The sequence below is a fragment of the Cheilinus undulatus genome, linkage group 23 (assembly GCF_018320785.1).
Source record: "Cheilinus undulatus linkage group 23, ASM1832078v1, whole genome shotgun sequence".
Taxonomy (NCBI): Eukaryota; Metazoa; Chordata; class Actinopteri; order Labriformes; family Labridae; genus Cheilinus; species Cheilinus undulatus.
In genome coordinates, this window is record NC_054887.1 from 17,727,596 (window position 1) to 17,751,630 (window position 24,035).

Here is a 24,035-nt window from a genome sequence, read left to right on the forward strand (position 1 = left end):
TCTCCAATGGATGCCATTTTTGCCCAGTCTCTTAGTCATGGTTGAATCAAGAAAACTGACCTTAAGTGAGTCCAGTAAGGACTGCAAGTCTGTAAATATTGTTCTCAGTTCTTTTTGTGACCTCCTGGATGAGTCGTTGATGTGCTCTTGGAGTAATTGTGGTGGGCCAACTGCTCCTGTGAAGACTAACTACTGTTTGAAGTTTTCTCCATTTATGGATAGTGGCTCTCATCATAGTTCGCAGGAGTCCCAAAAACCCTTTCAAGATTGGTAGATGTCAATAAATTTGGTTCTCATCAGCTCTTGAATTTCTATAGATTGTGGTGTGATTTCACATAAAGACAGGTAAGTTAGGATGGATTTTTTTCCCTTAAAAACATAAAGTCATAATTTAAAAACTGCTTTTTGTATTTACTCTGGTCAACTGGAAGAGGTTCCTGTAATAAGGTGAGAGGGGGTATACTGCCACCTACTGTACTGGAGGCAGACACACATCAATAAGTCCATTCACTCTCTGTACTTACGCACTTGGACAAGAACAGCAGTCCAATTCAATAGCCTAATTATGTATGTAAGTAAATAAGCATGTAGATGTACTAGCTACTGGGTCAGTGGGTTGAAGACTACACTGCCAATGGGATTAGAAAATGGTGGTTGCAGCACTCAAACTCAAGCACAGGAGGCCAGTTCCCACAAGGAAGGGGAAATTCCTCAGGACTGCCACCAGAAGCTGGTGTCTTGCAATGCATCATGTTTGCAGCAGGTCCTAACAGCAAAAAGGTGCTCTACTAAGAACTAGAGACTTGTCATGAGGGGGTTGAATAACTTGGTGACTGCAGTAGTCAATAGAAGTGGCACTGCTGTTGAATTTGGAGAAATCACTTAATGTATTAGTTGTATTTCTGAAATCTGACATGAAAAAATTTGATAGCGATGGTGCAGACTAATAATGACCTGTACATAGATGGCTGAGTAAGTCTTCACTATTTTGTAATGATTTATCTAACTTTTAAATGCATGTTTGAAAAGCCAAATGAGCTTTATATGTAGACAAATCAGAAGGGTTTAAAACACAGGGCAATTAAGAAACAAACAGAAAATATAGTGTTGAATAAAGGATAGGAAGAGTGAGAGAAGAATTCAAAGGAATGGTGACACAGCACAAGTTAGGTAGAGGCAAGAAGAGACAGAGAAGGAGGAACGAGGGGAGAAAAATCCCTCAGCATCCTCTCGTCCTTTTCTCTGAGTCGTTCTGCTCTGATGCTTCACAGAGACGCAGCAGAGGCAAATCTGCTCCCTGCAGCCGCTCCTTGCTACAAATGAGTTTAGGCTGCACCCAAATGAACTCCTAACAGAGCCCTTCACTTCGCTCACACCCGAGAAAAACATGCAAAGCTAGATCTCTGGAGTTTGAGTCCAGCCCTAAGGCCAAACAGAGGAATTGCTGCCTAATATAAACAACACTATTCCTAAAAATGTTCAAGATCTGTGTACCCTACAGGGCAAATATTGCACTGAATAAGATGAATCAGTATTTGTGCAAATAATTAGATTTTATACATAAGCAAAGTCAACATGCTCTTGCGCCTTATGCGTGTCCAATGTCATTAGACAGAAGGAAAATCTTGTGCTTTTAATGCAACAAGAAAAAAAAAACCAGGAATTTATTTTTCAAACAACGTAAAATGTGCAATCCTTTTCAGCCCATATTTCATTGAAAACAGCACAAAGACAAGATATCTGATGTTTAAACCGATACTGTTTTTATGCCAACACGATGTCCCCAGGAAAGTTGGGACAGGGGCAAAAAAAAAATGGAAAACTTGCAGAATGCTCAAAAAACCCCTGGGACATTCTACGGGTAAGTTAAATGGTAACGAGCGATAGTGCTGTGATTGGATATACAATCAAAGGTGATGTGAGGTTCTCCACCTTGTGAAGACCATAAGGGCAAAGGTTCCTCAACATGCAACTCAAAGTATTAAAGATTTCATCTACAGTCCATAATATTAACAAAACATTCAGAAAATCAGGAACATTCTCTGCCCATAAAAGGCAAGATCAGAAACCAACACAGAATGTCTCTGACCTTCAATCCCTCATGCAAGGCCGTCATTACAGGAGATAAAGGGGAGAGCTTTCTAGGGCCCAGCCAGACTGGGGGTCCATGGAAGTCAGGAAACCATAGTCTACTGTAAAGTAAATCTGTAATAACCATATTTCATTTTTTATGATAACTACTCTTATAAAAGCATAATTAAAGAATTGTATTTATCCATGCTGTAGTAGAATATAGCCTTTTTAAAAATGAAACCTCTTCTCTTCAAACAGAATTACCTTGTGATTGGTAATGTTAACAATGTGCATGGGCACAATGGACTAAAGCATTAGGAAAGTAATGTCAGACTTCAGAACTAGGCCATAATGTGAACAAACATCAGGATGTTAGAAAATAAAGAAATAACTGAGACAACTTTAATAGAAAAGAAAAAAAAAGTGGCAAAAAATGCAAAAATGGACAAAGACTTGCAAAAAAAATGGGTTAATAGTGGTAAAAAAATTGTGAAAAGTGGTACTAGTGGGTTAAAAGGTGCAAAAAAGTGGCAATGCTAGAAAAAAAAACAGTAAAACTGTGTTAAAAGAGGCATAAATGCGCAATGATAGATCAAAAATGTCAAAAAAACCCAGCAAAGCTGTACGAACGCAGCAAAAAGGCTTTACAAGGGGCAAAAATGTGGCAAAAAGAGGCAAAAATGTGCAAAGAAGTTGCAAAAATAGGTGAAAATGGCATAGAGAAGTTGCAAACATGTATTTAAGTGGAATAAATAGGCAGCAAGTGAAAAAAAATTGGATTAAAGTGTCAAAAAATTGGTATAAATGGGCAAAAAGCAGCAATGATGAGAAAAAGTGGGGAAAAATGGGCAAGAAGTGGCCAAAACTTGGTTTAAAGAGGCAATAAGAAGAGGCCAGAAACGAGCAAAAAAGGCAAAAGTAGATTAAAAAAGTAAAAAATGGATGACAAGCTAGAAAAAATAGCCAAAAGTGGCAAAAAATGGAGCCAACAATGAGGGAAAAGCAACATAAATGGTTGGAAAGGGCATAAAAAAGTCGCAAGAGCAGGCGGAAAGAGGCAAAACTGAGTTGAATTTTGCAACAAGAAGCGGCAAAAATGGGAAAAGGGGGCAGTAATAGATAATCAAAAGGCAGCAAAATGGGTTAGAAGGGGCATAAAGCAGTGGCAATGATGGATAAAAAGAGTTAAAAAACTGGCAAAGATGTACGAAGCAGAAAAAAAGGGTTTACAAGAGGCGAAAATGTGGCAAAAAAGGGTCTTCAGTCCCCAGATGCTTACAGTGTGTTGTTAAAAGACTCTTGTCCCACCTTTTTTGGAGTTTTGCAACCATCAGATTCAGAATATGCTTATACTTCCAAAACACAATAATGTTAATCAGTTTGATAATTAAATAAATATTTTGTCTTTGTGGTCTATTCAGTTGTATAAAGGTTGAAAAGGATTTGCAAATCACTGTATTCTGTTTTACAGCCATTTTACACAGTGTCCCAGCTTTTTTTGGAGCTGGGGTTTATAGTGAGTTGTGAGAAGAAGAAAAAAGAGGCAAATAAAAGGGGTTTGGGGGCATTTTCACAACAGGAAAAGAGCAGGAGGAACTGTTTGAGTCGGACATGACCTTGAGATTTTGGCCCCATGTATCTCATGTGTGCGTTCTCTCTCACTGACCTGAGGGTTCACACATGATTCCATTTCCCCGTGTTCACACTGTGCAGCGCTTTCACTGCAGGGTTCTGTAACTACGGCACTACTGTGCAGGTTTAGTAGCTGAGATTTGATACAAACACACACACCAGCGCGAGCACAAAACATTGTACCTTTTATCATGTTTTTTGGAGTTGTCTTGCAGAGTCTCCCAACACAGTGAAGGCCAAAATCAAAGTGCCTCCTTTGCCTTCCACAACCAAAAAGTCTGCAATTACTGCCTGCACTGTGAGAAGGTGAAATACCATTGCAGTTTAATAATGCTTTGACAGCACAGAAGAAGAAGAAAAAGAACTTTTGTCCTCTCATCTATTTCAATTAAAAGAAAGAATAAGTGGGCTTTATCTGCAATTACCACAAATGAATGGAAAAGTTCAACAGTGGAGGAAAGAGAAGTGGATGACATTTTCAGTGTTGAAGGATAGCAGTGTATTACTATGAGGAGAAAATTTTGTGTTTTTTTTACATTTGAGATTTTTTTAGAGATACCTTTGTAACTCAAGAAGCTCAGAAAGAAAGAAATGCTTCAAATTTGCTGTACTTTCTTATTCTCTGCACTTCATGCATAATGCTTTAAATGTCACTCTTAAATTCATCATACAACACTTTTAGTGGTTCAAATGAAAGACATCATGGGGTGCTACATTTTGCCCCGATGAAAATTAACCTTGCTACAAAGGTGTAATCTTTCAATCGGTCTGAATGCAAAACTCAGTTACACATAGAACTCAGTGGTTTTTGCATGTTTACAGCAGCTTATTCTAACATATCTGATGTTTTTCCATACATATTTTGTGTTTCACTTTACATGGGCATTAAGATAAACTGTATGTTTTGGTCACTTTAGTGCCATGTGCAGCACGTGGGACACTTTTTATTACTAATAACAGAAAAGTGCTTTCTATAGCTTTACTTTGGGGATGTTTATGCACCAGTAGACGACTGCAGATCTTTTTCCTTACTGAAGACTAAAGTCAGCAAAGTATGGGAAGGCCTTCTTGCCTGCAAAGTGGGCAATCCAATGAATGTGTGACATCATATGAAAGCTATGAGTTGCAATAAATTCAAACTTGAAAAATACAAAGAAATGGCAATTATTTCTGCTGCTCTAGAATGGCTTAGCTAGTTAAACTAATCTTTTCGGCACTGATTCTAAAACAGATGTGAATTGATCTGAATTGAATGCGTTGAGGAAACACTGTGATATTGGGAGCTTTAAAAATCTGATCAGACTACAGCCCGTCTCCACACAATCTAATAAAATGCTTATGCCAGCTTTTGCCACTTCAAATAAACTTTGTGTAAATTCCAGTAAATGCTTTACTGTTTTCTATTTCATTACATTTTATTGATTTTCTAGGACTTGATTGACACTAGGAGAGAAAAAAGTGATCAGCACCTTTAAAGCCCTCCCTAAAGCCGAGAATGAACCCATATAAGCTCTAAAAAATAACACATCAATACAACTGCTGTAGCGCAAAAATAAAATGTCACAAAATGGGCAAATGACAAAACAAACAGAACAAAAAAGCACATTAAAGAGTGATAATATAAATCCATAAAGTAACACACACAAGTGGCTAACTGATGATTGCTTATTAAGCTTTTCATGTTCAGTTAAGTCTTCTTAATTGAAAACGCACAGTGAGCCGAGCACAGACAGAAAATTGGGGGCTTGGAAGCGGCTATGATTTCAATTATTTGTGAGGAGGGCATTATTTTGAAGCACTTACTCCTCTGAGCGGACATCAATAAGTGAGCTGCAGGAAGTTGTTACATTTTAAAAAGGGGGGAAAATCTATAGAAAAATGATTTCTGAAACCAACTTGTGAATTTCTCATTTTCTGAATGAGCCTCCAAAGGGAGGTTAACTCAATCTCTTGTGGTTTTTTCCACATACAAAACAAAAGCATGGTTAGTGGCGAATCACAGATGTGTATTGACCAGGGTCTGCTGCAGATCATCTCGGCCTATTAAACAGGCGGAGCAACACCATTATCAGACACTGTGACACATGTTCCTACTTCTTTAGGGTCAAAAACAAAGAGGAGAGGAGGGGAAATGTACTCCCTCCTTGAAGTGTGTGTTTCTTCATCAGGCAGGGCTAATGTATCACCCACTCAACACCCAGGAAATTACCTCGGGATAGCACCCTCCTTCTCTCAGGCATGATTAATTGATCCAGAGAGAATAAGAGGAGCAGAGACAGTGGTAGGAAAAAGTGCGGATGTGCTTCGGAAGAGGGGAAGATTGGAAAAGCAGCAGGAAGAGGAAAGACTGGTACTGACCTTTTTGACTATTAATGAAATCGGGAAATTGTAACATCTGAAAATATCTCGGGTTTTAGATGGAATTCTGGGAGTGAAACTGAAACTATTGCCTGGTTCAATCTGTCACAATTTAAAGTAAGGTTGTCAAAAATGTTGACGCTTTGATACCGGAAGTTTTAAAAATGCCAAAACCTCTGTTATTTTAACGGTAGAGAGAACCAAAAGGTGCAATGGATTGAAAAAAAAAAAAAACTTTGGTAAAGTTAATAATCACAATTGTGCACTTTATCAGCACTTATTAATGGGTTTCCAAACATTAGGTGATCTCCAAAATGGACAGCAGAAGAGGATGGAGTTTAAAGATGATCAGCAACATTTATCAGTAAAGTTCTCTGTTTATGTTGTGCTTATAAGTAATAGAATAAAGTATTTTAAATAAAGTAATATTAACAAATCCTGGTTAATAAATTTTATTTTATGGACTTAATTTCCACTGCTACTGAACAATCATATGATAAATTGCTGTAATACAAACACATGCTAATTAGATACTCCATCAGTTCTAAGGAATAACTACTAAAACTGATTAAAAAATCAAAGCAATTGCTGAAAGTTAGGTAGATGTAGATGTAATTAGCTAGTTAGCTAACTTAGCTTGCTAGTCAACCAACTAGGAAGGTAATCCACCTTTATGAAGGTCCATTAATTTACTTTTAAGATGAATTGGTGGTATATGATAATAACAACTTATGCTAATGTAACTAGCATGATAGGTAATTAGCTAGCTGGTCAAAGGGAAAGGAAGCTAATCTACTTTTAATTTTCTCATCAAACAAATAACTAATAATTAGTATGTAATTAGTAAATAATTAGTATGCTAATGTTACTAGCTCACCTAGCAAGTTATTTAGAAAACTCTTAACTTAGAAAGCTGTTAACTTAATTAACAACTACACTAACAGCAAAACTTAAATCTAAAACACAATATTTGTAGGCATGGAAGCTGGCTAATTAAGCTAGCTTTTAGAAAACATTGATGGCTATAGTCAACTACATAACAGATAAAAATGATTTTAAAAGAATCATATTTAGTTAGAAAGCATAAACATAGCTAGTTAGTTAGCCATATAGTAAACTAATCCACTTGATTTTAAAATGGCTTCAAACAACAGCTGAAAGTTAAGTAACTAACAAGATGGCTTACTAAGCTTGATATTTTTTTAAAAAAAAAAAAAAAAAAAAAAAAAAAGAAGAAAGAAAAAAACAGCCAGCTAGTTTGCCATATAGCATGCAGTGTTGTAGTTGAGTCCAAGTCGAGTCGAGTCCTGAGTCCCCAGTGTTCAAGTCTGAGTCGAGTCCGAGTCACCAAAGAAAAATCCGAGAGGAGTCCCCTTTACCTGAATGCAAGTCTGCTACCCATGTTCGAGTCCTAGACAAGTCCCCAGTACCTAAAACTAGAGCCAAATTAAATCAAACTATGAATTATTTTTAAGCCATTGCAGCTTTCCGGGGGGGGGGGGGGGGGTGTTATTGATGTGTTTTATTAATGCATGAATTTTGTCGACTTTCATTTTAAAGGACTAGAGGAGCTGTTTACAGCAGTTGTGCACAAACAAATCCAAACATCTATGACCCAGTGGTTGAGTAGCCTTATAGACAGTGTTAATTTTGACGACCATTTTTAGTTTTAGTCATTAGACAAAAATACTTCCAGTATGAGGGTCGTTGATTTTGATTGATATTGATACTCCTATTAATACTCCTTAATGATCACACTCCTTATTGTTAATAGTAGTTATATTAATAGGATTATTTTTATATTTAGGGTGGAAAAATGAGACATGTTTTAACTGCACTCATTCTTTACACCTATCTTATACTAAATATTCCTCCTTTAAAATGACTGGATTTATTCAGATTTCTCACTAAAAACTAAAATTCCAATTTCATCCAAGTTCATCCCCCCTTCAGTACTCTAAAGTCTGAGCTGTCTTTATACAAATCACAATTTTACTATATGTCACCTTGTTCAGCTCACTAATCAGCGTTATCTCGCCGATGTTCACGCAGATTTCAGTGAGAGTCCTCCTCTTCATTCATCATCATTGCTCAAGTCCAAGTCAAATCACGAGTCCTCCAAATCATGACTTGAGTCGGACTCGAGTACTACAAGACTGATAGCATGCAAAAAAATTTATTTTAAACCCCCATGAAATACCTACAAAAACCCTGTAAAGAATCTCAGTTAGTAAGGCTACGTAACAAGCAAGATGGCTAATTCAGTTAGCTGTTTAGCTGTTTGGACTCAGATGGCTAATTCAGTTAGCTGTTTGGACTCAGATGGCTAATTCAGTTAGCTATTAAGTCAACTACAAGCTAATCCAACTGTTTTTGGAAATGTCATCAAATCACAACAAAAATCAAATTTAAAACATAATATTTTTAAGAGAGTAAGCTTATCTCACTAGCAAGATGGCACACCTAGCTAGCTATTTAGAAAACATTGATAGCTTTTGAAATGCCATTGAATAACAACTATAAATACATTATAAAGCATAATACTTCTAAGTTAGAAAGCTAATGTAACTAGCATGATGGCTAACTTAGCTTAATATTCATAAAACACAGCCATCTGGCAAGCTAATCCCTTTGTCCCATCAAAAAACTACAATTTAAAAGCATACAAATGGCTAACTCAGCTGTTTAGCAAACTAATCCACTTGTGTAGTAACTAACCATTAGTAAGCAATCTATTTTACAAAAATTGGAAAGGTAGTTGTGTGTATGTAAATGTTATTGGTCATAATGTATAGTACCACGTCTAGCTAGCTAGCTAACTGTTACAGTTAGCAACCAACAGCACAAGAAAGAGAGCACTGTCTAATAGCACAAATACACCGTCAATGTTCTGATTCAAAGCAATGTTTTTTGGTTCTTAGAAAAAGAATTTACCTTAAATTGGGTACCAGAAACTTTGCTGCCATTATATCAAAAAGGGACTGTTATTGTTTAATTTTTACTCAAATTAAATTGGAGTTTAAAATCTGAGACTTTGACAGACAGGAAGAAGAAGAAACTTAAAGTGTCTGAGTAATATTCAATAAAACAACTATTTAACTGTGCAAAGTCATTGTGTATGTGTGTGTTTATTTCTCTAACCAGGCTTGCAGCTCTTGTTCAGCCTTGGCCCTGTCCAGCTCCAAGCCCTCATGCAGCTCAGCAGTGATCTTCTTCCTCAGGGCCTCTTCATCAACTGGGGACAAAAAAGAGAAAAGAGAAAGAGAGATTTTTATAAAAGTAAACAGCTATTGTTTGCTGACAGGCATATTGTGTTTGTTTGGACTCTGAATAGAGTCCTTTTGTATAAAGAGGTTAGAGAAAGAAAGAGGTAGGTGGGTGTTTTTGAACAAGTGTTGGAAAATCTGCATTAATCAGAAAATGTGTTGTTCAGAATTAACATGTAAAATATAATGATTCATAGATAGGTGCAGATTGGTCTGTCTGGGTTGTTATCAAAGCTGTAACTATTAGGTGGTAAATGAGTGTAATGACAGACAATTTGTTAGCCTTTTTCATAACCAAGTCCTTGTTTTTCTTAGTAAAAAAAAAAATGCAAATTATTCCTCAGTTCAAGCCAGTTACTCATGCAGATTTCACCTTTTCTCACCAGAAGTAAAAGATGCAGCAAGTTTTATTTGATAAATAGATGATATTTGAATTTTTAAGTGTTTCTAGACTGGGAACCACAGAAAAAATCCCGTATTGCCTTCTCATACACACATGGAGGCCCAATCATCCTCCATGTTCAAACCTCAGCCCCATTCCACCCTATCTATATCCTATATTCATGTCAGGGGACATCACACATGTATAATCCTGCATCTCTACTGGTCTATCTTGGCAGGTAATTAAGCATGAAAGTAAAGATGCCCGCCTGCGCCCCGGCCACAACGTGCTCTGAAGGTAGAAGTGCCATGTGGTGTGCTGCTAGACTGCTGTGTATGTGTCTGCATGTGTTAGGATTACTCTCCTGCTGCATTTGTCGATGGGATAATCCCTATGGTCAGAGTCTTTTATTACCTGTTAACATTTGTTAGCAGCAGGCCAGCGGACAAGCACACAAAACCTTCTGCTACATCTGATCATAAAACAGAGCTGAAATTGTGTGCAGTAGTGTCTTCTTTAATCTTATAATAACTCAAACTGTTAAACAAATACAGGCAGAAGTAGTTTTTCTTTAGAGTAAACTGCTGTATGCTGTGCAAAAATTGTTATTCTGTGATTTTACTTTGATGTTCTCTATTGTGATCCAACATATTCCATGGCTTTGGATCAGACCACAGACTGGTCTCTACTTGATTTGGAAATGTCTAGTGTTTTTTGGGGGTGGGGGATGGAGTTCTGTGCTAGTTAGATAACCTAGCTGATAGCAGAAAATAATGGTGGTCTATCACAGGTAAGCAGCACATAACATGAATGAGTCGGAGCATCAGAAAGGCTTCCAGTAGTCATTCATGCTTTGTTATGTGGCAGTGTTTTTATGGAAATGATAAACATTTAATGTCCGCATGGCAGCTACTGTGACAAGTGGTCATGTGTTCTTCTGCTTTGTAACAACCAATCTATCTGCTCTCAAGTAATATTCCTCCTTAGACAAATAAAACAAACAAAACTAGAATATAGTCAATGTAATACTTCTCTGAATACCAAACTTTAAAGCCTTTTCATCTCAACCCTGACATCTATGCCTCAGAGTTAAGAGAATAAAAAAGTAAAGTAAAAAGGCTTCAGGATGATGGCAAGCCAGACAAAACACTAGGGCATGCAAAGGCAGTGATTGACAGTCAACAACTTTCCTTTGCATGCTGTCCAATATTTAAAGACAGACTGATGTCGCCTACTGTTCAAAGCATGAAAGAATTATAGTCATCTCATGTGATGGCACCACTGCCCACAGCACCATAGATATAAGTGTAAAAGAGTCACACTGCAATTAACAACAGACAATATCCAGCTGAGGACATAAGGGCAACAGGAATTATACTAAACTTGGTCACCAAAACAAGTCGTCTGAAGCATTTTTGCAACTTCAAGGATGTTTTAAACACAGGTGAAATTGTGGTTATGTCTACAGAAGTACATACACAAGTTTATTGGAGGCAAAACTCAACTTGCATTTTAAAATCAAAGGTCTAGCCCTATCAATATGAACTTTTCCCAAAAGGTAAGACCTGAATCAAATGGCCTTTAAATGTTCAGACCTATTGAAAATACACACCCTTCAGCAATTCACAATGGAGAGTGAAATTATTAAAAGTCCTCCAAGTTCAGACAAGCCTCAGCAGCTCCTCTTTTATCACCCGATCCTCTCCAGCCCTGCAGAGAGAGGCTTCAGATAGCTAGCAGGCCCGCAAGGTCAACTGGAGAACAGGTTCTGATATGATAAACACTGTCTGGGGTCCTTGAAGAAGGCTGGATAGGGTCAGAGACACTCCAGATCGACAGCGGCCATGTCAATCCAGAATAGGACATGTAAATGTTAAAAAGATTAAAAATTCATCATCTTTTTAGACGTTTCCCCCTCCCCTCTGTCTCTGCCAATCACTAAACCCTGTGGAAAAAAAGAACCGCAGAGAAGGAGGAGAGGCGGCAGAGCACGGGCTATTGGCAGTGGAGATAATAGACGAAGGCAAATTGCGTTTCTCATCAGAAGTTTCATTAACCCCAGGACCTGTATGGAGGGCATAATCTGTAACATTACCGCTTCCTCACGTTTCTAGCTAGCGCTTAGTTGAGTCACCGCGCACCTTTCACCAGGTTCAAAATATGAAAGAAATAATAAAAGCCCAAAGAGCAAGCTTCCAGCTCCTGCAGGCAGGTGCCAGTTCTGATTTCCTCTTTTATTCACATGCTTTCCTTTTAATTCAATCTCATGTTAGCAAAAATGGACCCAACTTATCACTTCACATTTTCACAAGATAACAAGAAAAGTCGGTCTCAAAAGAAGGGTGATATATTTCACAAGTTTCTCACATAGTCCCTCACATCCTTCCTATTGTTTTCCTTTGTCTCTCCTGCTCCTATTCTCTCTGCTGCACTTGGGAGACATCTTTAAGCAGGCTATTAGTCCAGCACAGTGTGTGGGCCCTGGCATATGAATATTTATAGCACATTGGAGAAGGTGTAGGAGGTTCAACCTTGACTACGGCACAATCAGCACACACACTAACTCAGGCCATGATTTAGAGACAGCTGACCTGCTGAGAGCCTCACTCGATACCTAACTCTCGTGGATACACATAATCAATGTCTGCCTCATTACGGCTGTACCCTTTCAGGATAGGGCTGAACTTTGCAACTTTTTAACGAGATTCACATTCACATTCATCGTGCTTTTTTATCTTGTCCCTTAAAAAGAGCACGCTTGATAAATAGTCTAAGTGGATTTTTTTCCTGCATCAAAAGGACTTGCATTGTATACAATAAGTTCTGAGGTGACCTTGTGAGAGTAAAACACCTGAGTAAATGTCAACAGAAACTATTATTGTGTGCTACTGTAAAATAAGGAGGGCAATGTCATTGGGAATTTACCTTGGACAGAACTTTAAGATAAAGAAAAATAAAATTAAAAAAAACAAAACATAAATGCATTAAACATTTACCTGTTCTGTTAGCATGAAAATTAATTTTGCTTATGCCCATACCACACTGGCATATTTTCATGCCAGCCTTCAGGCAGATCCATCTTCGCAGACTGGCTTGACTTCTAGTGTGGTATTGTGATGGATGCTACCTTTGTGATAAGACAGTTCATGAAATTTCAGTCCTGCGATAAGTCAACTGTGGGTGAAAGTATTAGAAGTGGAAGCATTGAGGAACAACAGCAACTCAGCCACGACGTAAAAGACATGTAAAATCACAGAGCAGAGTCAACGACTGTGAAAGCGCACAGTGTTTAGAAGTTGCCAACACTCTGCTGATTCCACAGCTGAAGAGTTCTGAAGTTCCACTGGGATTAATGTAAGCACTAATACAATGGTTCCCATGGCCGAGCAGCTGCATGCAAGCCTTAAATCACCAAGTCCGATGCCGAGCATTGGATGGAGTAGTGTAAGGCACACTGACACTGTGGAGAAATGGAAATGTGTTCTCTGGAATGGCCTCAGCATCTCTGGCAGGTCAGAAAGGTGAGCCTGAGTTTGGCTGATGTCGGGGGAACATTACCTGCCTGACCGTATTGAGCCAACTGTGAAGTTCGGTACAGGGATAATGGTTTGGGGCTGTTTTTCAGGGTTTAGCCTCTTATCTCCAGTGATGGTGAATCTTAATGCTTCAGCAGTCAAGACATTTTGGAAAATGCTATGCTTCCAACTTAGGGGCCACAGTATGAAGAAGGCCGTTTTCTGTTCCAACATGACTGTGCCCCAGTGCACAAAGCAAGGACTATAAAGACACATTTGATGAGTCTAGTGTGGTGACCAGCGTATAGAGAGACCTGACCTCCCTATCTAACACCCTTGGGATGAACTGGAACAGATTTTGCAATCTAGGCCTTCCTGTCCAACATCAGTGCCTGACCTCATAAATGCTATACAGAATGAATGGACACAAATTCCCACAGAAACACTGTAAAATCTTGAAAGCCTTCCAAGAAGAGTGGAGGCTGATATAGCTGCAAAAAAAAAGGGGGGGGGGGGGTACTCCACATTATAGTGTATGTATTAGAATACAATGTCATTACAGTCCCTGTTGGTGTAATGGCAGTATCTTTAAAATGAATCCCAATCCACTCAATAATCAGAATACATTATTTTGTCTTTTCCGTTGTATTGGATGCTCTCTTGGGTTGTGTTTTTGCACTAAAAAGTTGCCCCATAAAGCTGTTGTCAAAACTACAAGTGTTGCTGGAGCTTTCTGTTTTCTTCAAGGTTTGTTTCATCCTCCACGCACTTTTAAAGGTGGAAAAGATGTGCCAGAAATACCTAATTTAGTTCTCCATTGCTTTTTTGTACTCTAATGTAGCACAACCCGGCACCAGAATTTCCTTTGGGATAAATAAAGTTGTCTTCTCTTATCACTGCAAATATAGTGAGCACAGGGAATGATGGAAAATATTGAAAACAGTAATTTATTTGTTTTTTTTTATTACCTTTCTGGTAGACGCCCCGTGCTTTGCAGGCTCCATCTTTATTTTCTATACTGACAGAGGCAAATTTTCTCATAGAAACATACAGCAGTAATGAAAACTTCATATCCTCTGAAATGACTGTAAAGTAACATCCATAACTGCCTGTAAACACAGTGTGAGACTATGAAAGCAAGCAGCCCCTCATTGTAACTACTTGCTTAACCCTTTAAACTAGCGACAAAATGAAGCCAGATACTGTTAAACTCATTGTGGAATCAAATGAAACAAATGAGCATGACGAATGTAGGAGTTACTCGATTCAACTGTGTTGTGAAAGCAGCCCTGGAGAAATCAAACAGACAGACAAAGAAGTGTTTTTGTGGAATGTGAATAAATAAATTCTTTTAATTATCTAATGGTACCACTAATGTGTTGAAACTAAAAGGCAGTTGGCTCTCATAAAATGCAATGTCATAATCACAGAGGCCCTATGGAAAAATAAAAAGAGAACACACTCGCTGGCCACCTCGGTCCCTTAATGAGGCCTGGTGGTTTGTTGTGTGAAACTGCGGAGGTGTCGCTTTAATCACTGGAGTCAGTGTGGCGTGGCATAAGTTGGCCCTTTTTTAATTACCTTACTGATTGAGCACAGTCAAGGATGGGGGAGCCTGCCCACTCTCTGGATGCCAGCCTCTGTAGAGCCAGCCCACCACCGCCACACATACGCCTTGCTTTGTACTGTGTAATGAATTTGTAACATTCAGATGTCCTCTGCCAGATGTGTCAAGAGGCAAGGGATGTGCACCCACACATTAAGAACAATAAAGCTGAAAACTTTGGAGAGGGAGACTCAGTGGAAGTATAAAAGGAGTGTGTGTGTTTCTTTAATACACTTCTATCAGTAAAATAACGTAATCTTACACTGAAATATCAATGTAGTTTGACACTTCCATATCCTTGGTATTAGTGTTGTAATTAGATTACATTTGTCTGTAATGTGGTGATAACTGCAGTAATCACATTACTAATAGAACAATTATCACGAAAAATGCATTTATTTTAGTTGTTTGACTCTCTGCATTACAGGAGGACACAAACAAATCAAATATCCCTAGAGATAACTGGCCAATCTATATGTTTGACGCACTACTTTTTTAGAGGTGCATCTCAATCAATTAGAATATTGTGGAAATTTATTTTGTGGAAATTTTATTTCAGTAGTTCAATTCAAAATGTGAAACTCAGTATCTCATAAAATTAGAATATTGTGTAAATGTTCAATATAATAAACTAATGGTGTCAGACTCTAATCACCGAATTAACTCAAAACAACTCCAAGCTGACTGGAAGAGAAAACTGTGGCAGAAAAATATGCACAAGCAACAAGGATAACCACACCACTTGAGAGGATTGTCAAGCAAAACCCATTTAAGAATCTGGGGGAAGTTCACAAGGAGTGGGCTGAAGCTGGTATTAGTTCATCAAGAGCCACCAAACACAGATGTGTCAAGGAATTTGGCTGCATCTGTTGCATTCCTCGTGACAAGCCACTCCTAAACAGGAGATGTCAGAATCGTCTTAGGCTAGCCACCCACTGGATGATTTTTTTAACACACACTAGACGACTCAGCCAGACTGTCAGATCACCGGAGACCACACACCTGCCGACCTGACAGTGATCTCGGGTGATCACATGATTACAGAAAAAACAAACACGGATGTCTGTCGATACCCTCTTGCTGTTCCTCCACAACAGGTTGCCCTGGCATGTGTTACAGACCTGGCGCGACAGACTTGAGGATTATTCAGACAAATTATCGTTTGCGATGAGGCTCCACTCAGGATACGCTGGGCCAACGTGGTCCAAAGTACTCTTTTCAGATAAAAGCAAATGTTGCAATTTCTTTGAAAACCAAAGTCCCAGAATTTGGAGGAGGCACAGAATCTAGGATGCTTGAAGTCCAGTATTTTCACTTTCCATAGTCAGTGATGATTTGGGCTGCCATGACATCTGCTGGTGTTGGTCCACTGAGTTTTCTGAAGTCTACAGTTAACGCAGCAATTTGCCAGGAAATTTCAGAGCATTTCATGCTTCCTTTGGCTGACAGGGCTTATGGAGATGCTGATTTCATTTTCCAGTAGGACTTGGCCCCTGCCCACACAGCCAAAAGTACCAAAAGCAGGTTAAATGATCATGATATTCCTGTGCTTGACTGGCCGGAAAACTCGCAAGACCTGAACCCCATAGAGAATCTCAGGGGTATTATCAAGAGTAAGATGAGACACCAGACTCAAAAACGCAGACAAGCTGAAGGCTGCCTGGGCTTCATAACACATCAGCAGTGCTACAGGCTGATTGCCTTCATGTTACGCCACACTGATGCAGTAATTCAAGCAAAAGGAGCCCCAACCAAGTACTGCACTTTTCAGAAGGCCAACATTTCTGTACTGAAAACATCTTTTTATTGGTCTTAGGTATAATATTCTAATTGTTTGAGATACTGAACTCTGGGTTTTCATCAACTGTAAGCCACATTCATCTAAACTAAAAGAAATAAAGACCTTTTCTACCATATTCGAATGTATTTAGATGCACTTGTACGGTATTAGCCATTTTGCAAATACAAAAAAGCATCAGAGGCATTTTAATGTGTCATTATGTCTGGCCACCTGTTGAATCTGAGAACATTTACTTTTTTCATTTTCTTTTTGTGGGTTTTACTCTGAAACAAACCCTGAGAGGACAGAACTGGCTTGAATCCAACTAATTGTTTATCTTTACAAACACAATCCAAATTTTGCCTCTTTTTTTGGTTTGTAAGATGTGTTGTTGAGAACAGCTGAAAAAGCACTGATAAATGAACCAGTGTAGTTACAAACAGTGATAAAATAACTCTGCATCATTGTATCAGACTACTAAGAGCAGAAATCAAGGAGTAAACTGCTTACAGACCTACACAAATAATGTAACACACCTGCTGAGTTCAGTCTCGCTATTTTGAGAGCTCTCCTGAACCACAGGAAGAAGAAGGGTTATCGTGACAGCTAAAGCTCCACGGTGACAAGGCAGAAAAGAGGGCCACTAATTACAGCATCAATTCATTAACATTATAACAAGAAAGAATTAATCATTTCATTAACAGCACAGGAATGGCAATGAATCATAATATGACTGAGGCTACTGCAGGGCCTGTTTTAAAATGAAGACTAATTACAAATTGTAGGAAAAGTTGGAGACAAAAAGCTTAAGGTGGCTCAAAGTAAACACCCACAAAATGAAAACATCATTAAAATTCAATAAAGCTGGACTTTAAGTAAATCCTCGGACAGCTCATTTCTTCATAACCTTTGGCTGTTAATTAAGCAGGCTGCTGCAGAAATGGGCACATATGTTTCAGGATAAAAATGAACCATTGACAAAAATAATTAATTTCTTAGGGTTTTAAAAACACACACACACACACACACAAAAAATCATTCCTTAGAAGAAACAAGGCACATGTTTGTTCAAATGCCTCGGAGGTCTGAAATCACAGCTGCACATATTTGACCAAAATGTGATCATTTCAAGCTGAAAAATATGTTTTGACAAAATTTTGTAACTTTAAATAAAAAAGTATTTAGAGTTCTTTACAAAAACCTCCCAAAAACAGGTAAGTTGCATGTGGGAATTCAAACATCTACATCCTAACCTTAACTCTACTGTGAGTTTTCCTCGACAGGCCCCTAGCAGTACTTCTGCATGAGGTTGGGATGTAAACACAGCAGGAAATATTCACCAATTCACCACCTGAGTGGAGGCAAGTGCACTGGCATTTTTGTCACCCCACTGATGAGTGGCCAACATGAAATACTTTTACTTTTCTGTTGTTATTACTGTATATATGGAGCTGCTGATGGCATACTGGTTAGGCTTTCCCTCTCTTAATTTCCTACTCAATCCACTGTCCTATCTAAGTAAAGGCAAAAAAGTGATTAAAATGTTTTTACAATAAAATAAAAAAATGCACAAAAGGGCACAAAAAGCATTTGCAATGGGCTAAAAATCCCAAGTTACCAGTCACTAATTGAAGCAAAACCAGACTGTTGCATCCATGCATGGAGGGAAATGTTTGACAAACACAGACAGTGTGTTCAGACCACCAGTCATCAGTCTGATAAGAGTACTGTCCCACAACTCCTCCATCACCCACTCTCTAACAAAGTGTAGTTCTTGAAAGCTTGTCTACAGACATGTGACATCACAGCAGGAAGTAAGCAGTAAACAGCTTTAATTCAGCTGAAAGGTGCCATCTGTTCTGTAATTATTTCCTGATGATGTTCACTGTGGGTTTGGAGCACCAACATTACATTAATTAAGCCATAAGATGAAGCTGTGTAGGTGCAGAAGCACATACTGCATGAATCATATCACTGGGCCTCCATGCATTCAGTTAGTGGCAAATATAATCTAAACCCCTCCAACTCATTTTCCTCTTGTTTGTTTCAGGAAAAAGTAAGAACCTCGAGTTTAGTTTTGAAATACCTGTGCCAAAGCTATGCCCTTAATACTGGCTCCCACAAGTCAACTGTACTGACCGATGTGCAGCAGAAAGCCAGCACTTCACCAGAGCTGTAAAGTGGGAATCTTTTAAGCTTAGATTTCAAATTTTCATATTTTCACACTTGGATTTGATTTGATAAAATATCCCAATGTGTCCTCTATTTTCTGTATAGCTGCACATGGCTACTATCAGGCGTGCCCACAGAATTGGCAGAGACTCTTAAGACCCCATGGGCCCTCCCCAGTTGTGGTCTTCTGATGTTATCAATGCATGTGTGATGGATCAGCAGCATTGGCACTAGCATCCTGGCTAACAGTTACTTAATTTTGGAGCTGAAAAGTGTGTCAAGGTATTGCTGGGTTCTGATGTTCAAAATATTTATTCCTGCCACTTTTAAACCCCTTGTCATCACTGTTTCCGGTCTTTAGCCACATTTTCACACTAAGCAGAGTTTTGCCACTTTCAGCCAATTTTTGGTACTTCTAACCCTTTTCACTACTTGAGCCACCAATTTTTGCCACCTCTTAACTGTTTTTCACCATTTTGACCACCAAATCTGACACTTTCAACCAAGCAGCAACCTCCGGTCCTAAAAAATGAAGCCAATGCGGAAGTAAAAAAAAATTGCTATACCGTGACTGTCCACTTGAGGCTGGCTGCAGGAAAACCGGAAGTTCCGTCTCCACATATGTTAAACAGCTGGTTTTGACACACAAAATAAACTGGTTTACAGCCTGGTTCAAAACACCAAACGTGTCTCATTAGCTAGCGTCTTATTGTGCTCCCACTGTACGGGGGGTGAATTTTTTTGTACCACGATCGTTTGGATGATATTTAGGATAAACCTCACTTCATGGTGATTGGCGTGTCTCATTTGATTGACAGATAGCTCGGCAGGCAGAGGCTCCATTCCTGTCAACTGGAATGCTAGCTAGCAGGCTGACAGGAAATCGTGCTTAGTGGGCGGGCCATTAGGTTGATCCAAAAGTTCGGTTGAGACCGTGATTTCAATTTGGAGGCATCCACGGATTGGCTTCAAAAGCCATTTTACTCAGCCTATTGTAAGCAGACGACTGACATCACACGGGGTTTGTCCAATTCTTTCTACAGTCTATGCTTTCAACCCATTTTTGCCACTTTTTAACTGCTTTCACCTTTTTATCCATCCATTTTTGCCACTTGGAGCCAATTTTTGCATCTTTTAACCCCTTTTCATAGCTTTGACAAATTTTGGCCACTTTTTTACCATTTTTACCACGTATTTTTTCACCTTTTTAACATTTTTCTTACCACTTTTAACTAATTTTTGAACATTTTTTGCTTTATTCTGCAATTTTTCAACTATTTTTCCTTTAAAGTTATTACAATTCCTTCCTTCTGGAGTGGCTATTATTGGTTAAATGTAAAATACAGTTATCACAGATTAACCAAAAAGCTCTCCACTTTATCCCACTTAATGGGTGGCCTTGGCTTCTTTTTTCAGTGGAGGCAGTCAGTCTGAAAACCTAAATTCAATTGTCAGCATTCATTTCTTCACACAGACAAATAATTTCAATTATATCATTTAACTAAATTGTGTTAAATAATATAAACAATAAAATTATCAAAATAATATCACATTTCAAGCAAGAAGTTTCCATGAAAAATAACAGCTTTTGGAGAGAGCATTTAGGCTTATTTTTTTAAAGATAAATAAAGGTTTAGATAGTTTTTTTCCCTTTTTAAATTTATAGGTTAACGTCTCTTTCTTCTTTCTTTAATAAACAATGTTGAAGATATATATTTAACATCTTTATTACATCTTTCTTGAGGTGCCTCTGCATCTATGCAGAATCATCCATGCTTACATTATGGAAAATATTTCCAACACCACTGGTAGGAAGTGACATCTATGCATATCTTTTATATCTAAGAATTTAAAAAAGAAATGCAAGACTAAAGTATTAACAACAGGTTGTAAACTCACCTGCTGGTGCAGGAGGAGGTGGTGGTGGAGGAGGTGTACTCAATTCAGGCAGCACCACTGGCTCAGGAACAGGAGCAGGGGTTAATGGTTCCACTGGGGGCTGAGGAGGAGGTGCAACTGGTTCACAAGGAGCAGTAAACTCAGGCATGGAAGGAGCAGCGAGCGGCTCAGCGGGCTGCGGGGATAAAGTGTCACCTGAAGGATTTAAAGGTGGTGGCAGGATGGTAGCAGGCTCAAAAATAGCAGCGGGGGCAGAAAGGGGTTCTGATTCGGGCAGAGGGGGAGCAAGGATGGGTTCAATGTGCACAGGAGGAGGAGGTGGCATGGGTTCAGCGACAAACGAAGGAGCAATGGGTTCAACTACAGGAGGAGGAGCAATGGGTTCAATAACAGGAGGAGGATCAATGGGTTCAACTACAGGGGGAGGAGCAACGGGTTCAACTACAGGGGGAGGGGCAATGGGTTCAACAATTGGGGGAGGAGCAATGGGTTCAATAACTGGAGGAGTAGCAATGGGTTCAATAACTGGAGGAGGAGCAATGGGTTCAACTATCGGGGGAGGAGAAGCAAAGGACTGAATCACGGGAGGAGGAGATGGCTCAATTACAAGGGGAGGAGGAGCAAGCGGAGCAATTTCTTCCACAACAGCAGGAGTATGGCAAGGAGGTGGAGCGGGAGGGACAGATGTAGGCAAGATTACCGGCTCAACAGCAGCAGAAACGAGAGGAGGAGGTTCTGCCACAGGCTCAAAAGCAGGAGCAGCAACAGCATCAGCAGCAGCTGGGGGTGCTGAAGATGGGAGGACCATGTCAATAATGCTTGGTGCTGCTACCTGTTCTGTAGGAGGTTGAGGGGTGGGTGGAGGTGGTGCTGGTGCTGCGACTGTCTCTGTGGCAGATGGAGCTGGTGGAGGAGGAGGAGGAGCTGGAGCTGCAACAGGTTCTATAGGTGCAGGAGGGGGTGGAAGTGGAGGTAAAGAGGTGATTGGGTCAAAGGGGGGAGGCACTGGCCGTAGGAGAGGAGGGGGAGTGAAGGCAGGTGCCGTGGAGGGTGGTGGAGAGGGAGCATGATGGGGTTTTGGAGGCGGAGAAGGTTCCCTCATGCGGTTGATGACATTCTCAGAAAGCTGCAAGGAGAATGAAAGAAAAGCTTAAGTTCAACTCATACAGGTAGCGAATAACTTCTCATGAAGGTTTTCAAAATTTCTCAAAACCACGTGCTTAGGTCAAATTTGAAGGCTAAATCTCCAGCAAGCCAAAGAAAGATGTTTTTATAACATTCATCTTTAAGTTTAGATCTGATATGGGCATGAAAACCCTATTTCCTATTTGCTGGTTTTAAATTTTCTTTGTATACAAAAAAAGGAAAACAAGACAGCGCATGGCACACTGTTGATATAGCAAAAAGTTAGCTGCTTAAGGTTTCTGTGCTAAGCTTGGCTTCATTGTTAAGAGAAACACATAGATGTATGTCAGATTCATGCCACTGGGAACAGATCCATATATCTCAATAATTTAAGAGAAGCTAGCAGCAACATAAAAGACGTACTTGCTTTTCAATAAAGTGTTTCTGTGAATGCAGTTCTGGGTCCATAATATCCCGGAGTAGTACCCATTCATTCAGTGCATTTTATTTCATAAGAACATGAGCAAAGAGGAAGCTAATTTCCCCGTGATCTACTTGCCATTTATAGGAATCAAGCCCTTAAAATTATAATAATGCAGGTTTGGTCAAAGTAAATTGTCAGGCCTGTTCTTGAGAGGAGAAGAAAACAACTTTTGAAATGCTTCTTTGTTGAACTGAGGTTAAACTGTTCACTTATGCATTTCAGGTAGTACAGGAATCTCAGCATCAAGAACATTTGTGGCTCAAGATTGAATGTTTGTTTCATGATGGATTGTTGACTGCTTCTAAATCTATTTATGGAGGCTAATAAATCATCATCAGAGTGCTACCATGGGGAGCTGGTCTGTCATTAGTGGGGATAATGTTCCACCTGTTTTTTTGCTGTGTTTTTGTTGTCCACACACAGACTGCTTTTCTGCAGACACCAAAGCCTGCTGATACATAATTAGTTTCCATGCTGAAAACCCTGAGTATAGATTCTATGTTTTTATGTAGAATCTGGGATGCAAATAACCTAGCGGTTAGGTGGCACCCCAAGTTCTCCTATGTTGAAAGCAACCCGGTATGTAAAAAAAAATCCCATATGTCTTTTATAATTCTCCCTATTTTTTCTTTACTTTTAATACATTTATTTTTAGGTTTTTTTAGGATCAGTTGCATTTTTATTACCCTCTTGGCACTCTTATCATCCTTGCTTATGTCTACATCATGCACATTGTGTACCATACATTCTCAACATTGTGCACAAGATCTTTGTTCAGTGTGACCAAATATACTTGAAAATGTTAAATCATATACAAAACAGCAATGATGACTTTCACAAAACTACTCAAATGGTGAAGTTCATTGTATTTAAGGTGAAGTTCTGTTTTCAATCTTATTATGCAACCATTGCAAAACGAGCACAAACAGGATTGCAACGTGTGGAAAGTCACCTTTATCCTTGCTTTGTTTCCACGCCAAATGAGTAAAAATAGACAGAGTCATGCCAACTAAAGCCTTATCTGATCGACTAATGCTTCTCAGTCTATATTTACCTCCTCCAGACAGTAGCATGCAGTCCCTCCAACTAACAGAACTTTCAAAAGGAAAGCATTACCAGAAATGCAACAGTGTCAAAGTAGCTCCATTCATTCATTCACTGAGTGACAGACTGACAGTAGAGCACGAGGACAGTGACGTCAACGTCAACATTCCCACAAGGACATTATGAACTGTTCCCAGTCTATACATGGCAGTAGTTATAGCTTATAGCTGGATATACTGCCAATAAATATAATACATGAATTCATGTTGTTACGTTTCTACTTCGGAATAAATGAAAGTAAAGCTGTGAGGAGTCTGCCTGCTATTACGACTTAGCATACCGGTAGATACTTTAGACAAGCCGTACAACCTGAGCACGCTTCTTAGCATTGAATGTAATGACTTATATTGAACATGGTATTAAATAATGTTACTTTAAGTCATGAAACATCTTTAAACTGAACTATACACATGTTTGTATACTTTCACTTACCCGTATGCCCTTCACCACCGTTATATTCTCGTTTTCGTCCGACTCAAATGACACGCGACGGGTACTGTTATTCGCTCCCATTGTCAGTTTTTTATCTACATAAAATATTTTTCAACTATTATTTAAATGGCATATATTTTAATATTTTGAGTGCCAGTTATAGCTGGCTATGGCCCACACGCCACTGCTTCAGAACGTCCGCACTTC

General features: G+C 39.1%; 1 protein-coding gene across 3 annotated transcripts in view; it reads right to left on the reverse strand.

The window, feature by feature from the left end:
• The window catches only part of chchd3a (coiled-coil-helix-coiled-coil-helix domain containing 3a), a 119,709-nt gene extending 95,674 nt beyond the window's left edge, over positions 1-24,035 (reverse strand). The window contains exons 1-4 of one of the 3 annotated variants that reach the window (XM_041781288.1): positions 23,829-24,035; positions 21,516-21,809; positions 20,684-20,783; positions 9,205-9,298 (exon numbers count right to left, since the gene is read on the reverse strand). In XM_041781288.1, the coding sequence (XP_041637222.1) occupies positions 9,205-9,298; positions 20,684-20,783; positions 21,516-21,809; positions 23,829-23,909 (569 nt within the window). In that variant the 5' untranslated portion in view covers positions 23,910-24,035. Of the gene's footprint in view, positions 1-9,204; positions 9,299-20,683; positions 21,810-23,828 lie in introns of all 3 variants that reach the window. The other 2 variants (XM_041781287.1, XM_041781286.1) reach the window with 2 other exon arrangements.